At 39.2% G+C, this 9,319-nt stretch overlaps 1 protein-coding gene across 1 annotated transcript; it reads right to left on the bottom strand.

The window, feature by feature from the left end:
* Positions 1–749: 749 nt before the first annotated feature.
* Positions 750–2,673, bottom strand: LOC122037561 (WAT1-related protein At5g07050-like). Its single transcript, XM_042597077.1, has 6 exons — positions 2,336–2,673; positions 2,171–2,233; positions 1,958–2,074; positions 1,474–1,879; positions 1,222–1,373; positions 750–1,128 (listed from the first exon to the last, which is right to left on the bottom strand). Exons 1-6 carry the CDS (start codon positions 2,656–2,658, stop codon positions 891–893), a joined length of 1,299 nt encoding a protein of 432 aa, XP_042453011.1. The 5' UTR covers positions 2,659–2,673; the 3' UTR covers positions 750–890.
* Between the last annotated feature and the right edge of the window lie 6,646 nt (positions 2,674–9,319).

Raw genomic sequence — 9,319 nt, forward strand, 5'->3', positions numbered from 1 at the left:
GCTAACTCTCGGTCAGCGCTTGGACTATCTCTCCACGGCCTCGGCCTCGGCCTCCCAAAGTCTAGGCCAGGCGTTATACTCGATTGATCATCCAAGGTTGTCCTATTCCTTCCCGATCGGGGTAAAAAGCGTACAGGATAACTACATCAGAGAATTATAACTGTCTGACAGAGAATAACTATCAAGTGTCAGGAAATATTCCAACGGTTTGCAGTCATCCGCGAATGAAACCTTCAGATTATAGGAGGATGTCACATGCCCTCCAAGACCCGACACCCGACATTTTCTGACATTGGTTAGGCTCCAGAAGGTACGCACTGTCATATAAAAAGGGAGGTCCTCTCCCTCACGCAAGTATACTCTTTGACACATTCGCATTTGTCTTCTATTTCTTTTCTGCTTCGCACACTGTTCTTCTGGGAAAAAAGTACCTGACTTGAGCGTGGAATGGTCTGTTCCGGGGATTTTTTCCCTGATATCTGGCCTCTACTGTCCGTGTGCTCATCTGAGTGTGCGCAGAGCTCAGGTACCGTCGGTTCAATCATCATCGTCCGTCAGCACTATGTGGGAGTCCCTTTTTTAGACGAATATACGAAAAAGGTATTTCAATCGTCTCCCGTCATCAGGTCTTTATCTGACTTAGATTCTAGACAGGATCAATCATCTTAACCATCTTCAAGACTATTAAGAAAAGGTGTAAATTGATTTCTAGTAGTGAGAAAAACATAATTGATCAATAACTCTTATGCTACTTTAAAGCTCTTAGTTCTCATTCCTTGCAAACTTACAAATCATAACTCGCACAAGGGAAAGAAAACTAAAAACTGAAGAAAATCCACCTCAGACCCTGTACCTACTCATCTTCCTCCCACTATAGATTCACTCCCTACTCATGGCTCTTCCTTGGCATTCATGGATTTACCTTGTATTGGGACATCCACAGCCTTGTCAAGGGAGGAGATCACCCAGTTGTTGACTTGTATGATCTCCTTCGCTTTCCCATTTCCTTCCACGTCCTTCACTGCTACTGGTATGTCCAAAGCTTCCATGGTCTTCTCCCTGTTCTCCTTGTGCTTGCCCCAGAGAACAGAGTAGAGTCCGAACACTATGAGCACCGCGCCCAGCACGCTGCACATACCATACCATATGAGTTTTAATTAGTCCACAGTCCTTGTTATATGGAAGCCCTTTAACTCTTGTTTAATCAGTATAGAAAGCTACCCTCCCAAATAGATCTTCTCAGCAAGGATAAAGGACCCCATGATCGCCACGATGATCATCATCAGTGGGCTGAAGGCAGAGGCAAAGACTGGCCCTTTCTCCTGTATCACCAGACCCTGAACGTAGTAGGCAATGCTAGACGTCACGATCCCCTGCATAATTGATCCAAATCCAAACCGGAAAAACTTGTCAGCATCGATCTTCTCACCAACTATAGATTTATGATCAGCGAGAAAGATGAGTGAGACGGACAGCATAGGCGGCAGCGAGGAGGTTCATGTCGAAGCCGATCTTCCAAACAGAGGGCTCGTGCTCCATTATCAGGGTGACAGCGACGGCTTGCAGAGTGCCAACGCCGCATATCAAAGTGGTGAGCGACAGGGGAGCGTCGTACTTCTTGATCGTCGCCGCCTGAAGGACGAAGAGCGAGGCCCAAGCTAGAGTGGCGATGATGAGGAAGATGCAGCCTTTGAACCAGTCCTTGTCGGTCGAGCCATCCGCGGCAGCACCAGATTGGTGTGGGCTAGCCTGCTTGGTCCAGGCCATCTCCATGAGAGGTCCCTTGTACAGCGTCATCAACATGGCACCGGCCACCGTCACCAGAGTTCCCACCATCTTGGCTTGGCATCTCACCTTCTTCAGCTGCACCTTCTCCATCCTTTTGATCATGAATCAATTAGCAGAGACATCCATAGAATATATGATATTAATCAACCTTAATTATGCATAGACATACCTGCACAAGATGGCTAACACAAAGGTCATTGCAGGGAGCATGTTGCTCATGGCACAGGAGAAGGTCGGCGAGGTGAACTTCAGTCCGGCATAGTAGAAGTTTTGATCAATAACCGGCCTGAAATTCAGTGCAGAGTATATATATAGGTTAAAATCTTTGAACTAACTACGAACAACTAAAGTCTTGTAATTCTTTCAAGGCAACAGTACTGACCCGAGAAGACCTAGAACAAATATCTGAAGGAAGATTGGGAACGTAATCTTGGGCCTGACTTTCCTGTGAACGTTACGTTTATATCAGTGGTTAGAATTATATTTGTGCATGGCCTATATATAGTACAGTGTGAAGTGATTAAAGATGAATTAGAGGAATGGGTACCTCTCGAGGATGATGGCGAAGGGGGCAATGGACAAGGTGGCGAAGGCATGGCGGTAGACGACGAGGACGTAGTGGCTCATGCCGTGGTTGAGGGAGACCTTGGTGATGATGTTCATGCCGGCGTAGCCGAACTGGAGGGAGGTCATGGCCACATAGGGCTTGCACTTTTGCAAGAGCTTGCTGCATCCCTCCATCTTGGCTTGGCTTGGCTTGGCTTGGCTAGCTGTTCGAGCTTGGAGAGGAAGAAGAGAAGTACTGAAGAGAAGAGGCAATTCGTTCGGTGTGTACCGCGCGCTCAGTCTCCTGAGAAAGGACACGGCCATTTGGCGCGTATTTATAAACTCCTCTTCAGAAGCATTTTCTATGCGTACAAATGAGGAGGATATTTGAGGGAGGTCGCATGTTTATGATGGTGCGGGGAACGGGCTTTTCCCAAAAGGGTGCGCGAGTTGCGTCGGACGTGGCAGCATTAATTAGGTTGGGGCCCAGTGGCACTCGCCAGTGATGTGATAAGGTTACAATTATTAATTTAAACACGAGTAGAGTGAATTATTTCCTTTTTATATTTTATTTTGTTAATGGTATAAAATTTCCTCTTTTTAATTAATTTTATCGTGTATATATATATATATATTTTGATACGGTGCATGATGATAAAATCCAATAAAAATATGGTAGTCAAAAGTCAAAAGAACATGACAGTCAGAAGTCAAGAAGATGCGACAGTCAAAAGTCAATGAAAAGTGACAGTCAACAGGTGTCACGACCTGATTCCCGATCGGATTCCAACAGATCGGGATTCCAGACCTAAAACACCTGGGTAGACAGGCGGATGACACCTGATCAGAATTTGACGAGTTAGGTCCTCACGGTCTGGCGGTACGAAAACCCGATGCTCTCAGTAGGCTAAAGCTCTCGGTCAGCCAACTCCCAACCAGCGCCGGGACTATCTCTCGACAGCCTTGGCCTCCCAAGGTCCAGACCAAGTGTTATACCCGACTGGTCGTCTCGGGTTGTCCTACTCCTTCCCGGTCGTGACGAAGGGCGTTACAGGACAACAAGGTCAGAGAATCGTAACCACTTGTCAAAGAATAACTGCCAAGTATCAGGGAATATTCCAATGATATGCAATCACCTACGAATGAAACCTTCCTTCAAGTAACAGGAGGATGTCACGTGTCCTCCATCACCCGACAAGACCTGACACCCAACATTCTCTAACATTAGTCAGGTTCCAGAAGGTACGCGTTGTCATATAAAAAGGGAGGTCCTCTTCCTCAAACAGGTACACTCTCTCGCACATTCGCACTTATCTTCTACTTTCCTTCTTCTTCATACACTGTTCTTCTGGGGAAAAGTACTTGACTTGAGCGTCGGAGGGCATACTCCGAGGACTTTTTCTCTGATTTCTAGCCTCTAACATCCGTGTGCCTATTTGAGTGTGTGCAGAGCTTAGGTACTGTCGAAGCAGTCATCGTCGACCGACAATACCACGTGGGAGTCCATTTTTGAAAGCACGCACTAGAAAAGTATCTCGGGCATCCTTCCGTCAGTATCCGTAATAGTTCACCCGTCCTTCGTCTGACTCAGATTCCGAATAAGATCATATACATTCATTGTTAGTGTTACGTTTGGTTAATTAATTTGTAGATAAATTAACATTAATGTAATTAGGCATTCCTTATTAACTAATTAAGTGAGCTAGCTAGGGAACAAGAAAATTAATCTTTAGGGAGGGGCATCACATTCACACGCAAGCTAGGAACAGATGCACGCAGAACACCAGCAGCTTAATTGCCTCCACTGACATGCATTATAATTGTTAAATTTCCTAGCTCCGTGGAGTCTGCTAAGCTTTCCACTCGATATATAAATTATATACTTTCACCTTCGATGTGAGAGCTATGTTCATAGACCAACAAAGTAAATTTTACTATATTAAAAATAAAGATTACAAAGAGAATTTCCTTACAAAAACTCCGGAACCAGTTCTCTCCAAACTTTTTTCTCTGTTTTTCTCTCTTGCACTCCACGTCTCAAAAACAAAGAAACCATCTACTACCATAAAATATATCTTATTTTAGGCTACAATACAATATATGTCAAATGCATAAAATATTCTTAAATAAATAATTAGGCTCCATATATATTAACAATCTCCCACTCGGAGACTAATCCGCCATCAACCGTTTCTATTCGTCGCATCTCTACCACTCGACTCGTCGTATCACCAGTTGTTGGGAATTAAAATTCCAGTCTTAAATTACCGAAAGCGATAAGAATTTGCGAGAGAGAAAAATAAGAATATATATAGAAGAATATTTTATGATTCACCCTCAATGTGAGAGCTACATCCACATACCACCGTTAAAAATTTCACTGTATTAAAAACTAAGATTAAGATTACAAACAGAATTTCCTTACAATAACTCATTCTCTCCGAACTCTTTTCTTGCCAATCTCTATTTTTATCTCTCTCTCTCTCTCTCTCTCTCTCTCTCTCTCGCATTCCACGTCTACAAAAATATCTTATTTTAGGGCTAAACATAATACATGTCAAATACCTAAAATATTCCTAAATAAATAATTAATTAGGCATAACATGTGTCAGTGAAGATGCCCACTACGTACTGCATGATATATATTCACGTTAGAGAACAAATCATCTGTTATTTGAAAAAATGATGAAATGACTGGGTGAGCAAAAGTTATCTGTCAAAAGCGAAACAAGTTCCATTGTAGGTGCGTACTAATATCGACAATCTTAATTTATTAATATAGCATTGATAAATATATTAATTTATTAATATAGCATTGATAAATATATGCATCGACAAATTAAATCAAACTTCCATCAACAAACCATTAGTACCGACATATCCGATCCTAACAAATATAAACATATCATAATTCCAAGAATGATGATGATGTTTGAGACAGAGCAATGCATGGAATGGGTTTATTGAAGAACAAAGTGAAAGGAGATGGGACATGAATGAAGAAATGTGTTTGGACAGATCATGATAAAGTATTAAAGTCAGAGCAAATTTTAAAATCAACATGAACGCTACTGACAAACATGCATGCCATTCGATTCAAGTGACGACTTGTCATCTCTCAATTCTATGCATCAAAACCTTCAGAATAGTTCGTGTTTGCTTAATTAGTATCCTAATCCTTGACTACATCGAGATCATGTTGACTCCACTTAAGTCAAATCAAAGTCAATTAAAGTGAGAAGGTATCCTTCAGCTCTACTTTTTTTTTTTTTTTAGCTTCCCTGCCAATGCAATATCTAGTCGCATCCTTTGCTTTTCCTCCTCCGAGTGCATTTATATACTCTTTTCAGAGGAGAAAGATGCTCGCCACTGTTTGTTGTCTTCACAAGGTTATGACAAGAATCCGCCTCTGTCCACTCTCTGGTCTCTGTCTTTTAGTTCCTTTACTCTTGGTGCCTTTCATTTCATGCTAAAGAATGTCTTGCACTGCCATGGCAGTGGCTTTAAAGCTAAAAATTCAGCTTGTCTGGTCAAAGATTCATGCAGTAGACAGTAGTACCTCACTCCTTGGACCTTTTACTTAGCCTTTAATTTTCTTATTGCTTTGGAGACCTAGTCATTGTATTTTATTTTTAAAAAAATAAATAATTATTTCTTCAAGATCAGATTGATTACTATATAATGGTTGTTCTCTATAATTAATATATATATTATAAGAAACAGTGAATGATCATGCCATTACCAGCTTTAAGAAGAAAAAAAGCTTAAGCTTTTCAGAAATGCATTTTTTATCAGAAAGCTACACCTACATTAATTGCCTATTCTGCGAGATGCATATTTTCTTCAGTAATTGCAGCCATAAAGCTAAGTGCTTATTTGTTGTTTGAATGGTCTAAAGATGAATATTTGATTATATACCTATGCAGGCCATATATCCCATTGGGAGAACCCTCTCATTATTCAGAAGACTACACAAACATTGTTTAACTGGTTTGTGTTCATAAGATCAATTTGATGGAATAGAGAATTTGAATCATATTACACTTGCAACTCTGTGAAGAAGAAAAGGAACTGCTTTCAGTGGCAAGAGAATCATTCATATGAGATAACTATGTATGAAACCAAGATGTGTTCTCTTAAAAAACATTGCTAGCTAGCTGTTACTTTAGCAGAGCTGTAGTGCCTCATTTCATCACCAGAATTACAGAAACAATGAAAAGAGGTTTTTGAATTGCCACAAAGAAATCCATAGCAGTTGCTTAATGCATCGCGCTAGTATCTGATTCTTTCTATGGAAAACATTAATTTCTAGCTGCTTCTTGGCTAAAATCCTTCCATTCAAGTGTCATTCCAAATTCCACGTAGTGGCAATCTTAAGGAGCTCCTAATTAAGAAGTAGAGTTTCAGAAGATTATGCTAACCAACTTCAATTGGACAGGCCTTAACAGTGTTAGGTATGAAAGTTTTGTTTTTATGACAGATCTCGCTGATGGTGGGTGATTAAGATGGGCATATGTTCCCTCTTATTTCTTGCTCAGTGGATGTCTACACCGAGAACATAGTTGCAGTGAGAAGATAAGTACTATAACCTTTCAGATTTAAGTAATGGTTAATTCTCTGAGAATTAATATATATATATATTAGCTAATTGATAATAGGCTCTATGTCAAGGATGGGTACCTCCTTGAGTTAAACCTTCAAGCTACACTCTGAAAACATCTTGTGTCAGCATCTTTATTCTCTATAATTCTCATGATGATTAACATAAGTATATATATATATATATATATATATATATATATATAATTTATCAATTTTTGCTAATATCACATTGAATAACTTATAATCTATGGTAGACATTAAAGCAGATTATATTTGTTCAAGCCACGTAACAAATACCATCAACCAGTGGTAATGATGCCATGAAGAAATTATTTCATTTAATAAGTATCATAATTCACAAGTTAATTCTAGGCAGATTTTTCTTAGGGTAAAGATTATTTTCGTAATTGAAAACTGTGACCAACTAGATTATCTAGATGACAATAACTTTCTCTTATGCCAAATCTCACTTCTTTAATTTGTAAAATTTTAAAAATATTTTTTTTAATGTTAAACTTTCAAGCATAATTTATTAAAAAATAATATATTTATCTAATGAATATTTTTAATTAAATAAATTAAATTAAATTTCATTAAGAAAATATTGAAAATACTAACTAATTTAGCAATGAATAATAAATTATTGTAATATATTAATATACATTTGAATTGCTATTTTTTTATTTATCAATTTTAACTTCAATGAAAGGAAGTGTTGGTGTAGGAAGCACCAGAATCAAACCTATATTTTAATGTTGTTAAAGGTTTAAAGTCAAGTTCTGTTGTGTTTTAATTTGATTACTAAGTGTGCAAGCTGAAGGACTTGACGGATTTAGAGGACTTGACATCAGGCTGAATTCCATTTAGGTTAGGAGGATCAGATAACTGGCAAAAAGTCTAAATAGGTCAGGGAGGACCAGATATCTAGCAGGAAATCCAATTGGGTCACTATGACCTAACAACTACTGGAGTCCAGATGGAGCATCTAGAAGGATGACTTGGTGGGTCAAACATCCAATCAAGTAAGTCTGCAAATGGTAAGTAAGATAAGCACTGGAGAAGAGAGATCCAGTAAGTATGAGTCCCAGTAGAATTATAGGTGCTAGTCCAACTTAAACTCATTTTAAAAATCTAAGTTGAGACTAAAATTAGATTATAGTTTTGGTAAGGCGGGATATAATTCATAAACATAAAATATATATTTGTACTATCTCTATTTTGTAGGTAAGTTTGGTTATTTGAACTAACATGTTTTGAAGGAGTTTGAAGTGCAAAATTAAGCTCGAATGAATAGTACTCAAGACATCTTAGGTGAGAAGGGTGCCTTGACTGAAGCATTGAGGGTGCCTCGGATAACCGAGGAGCCCCAGAATAGACAAAGTTTGAGGATATAAGTTCGGCGGTGGAAGAACCTTAGGTGGAGGCGCCTAAGGTTATTGGAGGCATCTCAGGTTGATGCATTAGAGGTAGGGCTGTAAACAAGCCGAGCTTTGGGGTGTTCAAGCTTGTTTGATAAGATAACCGAGCCGAGCCGAGCCGAGCTTAAAATGAACCAAGCTTTTGAAATGAGTGTTCAAGCTTGGCTTGGTTTATTTTTTATGAGCTTGAGCTTGTTTGAAGCTTGGCTTGAGCTTGGTTCGTTTATATGGTATCAAGCTCTCAATTCAAGCTTGGCTTGAGCTTAGTTCGAGCTTGGCTTGAGCTTGGTTTGAGCTTGGTTCGTTTAGATGTTATCAAGCTCTCAATTCAAGCTTGGCTTGAGCTTGGTTCGAGCTTGGCTTGAGCTTGGTTCGTTTAGATGTTATCAAGCTCTCAATTCAAGCTTGTTTGATTGTTTGAAACTTTTAATTATTTGATTGGTTATTAAGATTGATAATTTAAATTTATTTATTTTATTTTATTATTTATTTATCATATTGAAAAGAATTTTATTAATAAATATTGTTCGTGAACATTGTTCACGAACGTTGTTCACGAACATTGTTCACGAACGTTGTTCACGAACGTTAACGAGCTGAACACATATGTGTTCAAGCTTGTTTGTTTAGCTTAACGAGCTGTTCAAGCTTGTTTGTTTAATTAATCTAATATATATTGAACGAACATAAACAAGCTCTTACCAAGCCGAACACCAAGCTTGTTCACGAACGCTTGGTTCATTTACAGCCCTAATTAGAGGCACCTAAGGTTGTTAGAGGCACCTCAGGTTGAGGCACTGGAAGTGCCCTAGGTTAGTGAGGGTGCCCCCAAGAGGATAATGATCGAAATTATCGAATCAGATCAATATGCATAAAGGCGCCCCCAATGCACGATAAAAGGAGTCTTCAGCCAGTGCTTTAAACATCAATTCTACTCTAAGTTTTAAATCATTTCTACTGCACCG

Source organism: Zingiber officinale, unplaced genomic scaffold (genome assembly GCF_018446385.1).
Source record: "Zingiber officinale cultivar Zhangliang unplaced genomic scaffold, Zo_v1.1 ctg61, whole genome shotgun sequence".
Lineage (NCBI taxonomy): Eukaryota > Viridiplantae > Streptophyta > Magnoliopsida > Zingiberales > Zingiberaceae > Zingiber > Zingiber officinale.

What these genes read in the sequence shown, in the direction of transcription:
- LOC122037561 (XM_042597077.1), bottom strand. Translation starts at nt 2,658, where the DNA reads ATGGCCGTGTCCTTTCTCAGGAGACTGAGCGCGCGGTACACACCGAAC. An exon ending in TTCGCCATCATCCTCGAGAG is followed by an intron (nt 2,234 to 2,335) that starts GTACCCATTCCT and finishes TAACGTTCACAG; the next exon opens with GAAAGTCAGGCCCAAGATTA. An exon ending in TTTGTTCTAGGTCTTCTCGG is followed by an intron (nt 2,075 to 2,170) that starts GTCAGTACTGTT and finishes ACTGAATTTCAG; the next exon opens with GCCGGTTATTGATCAAAACT.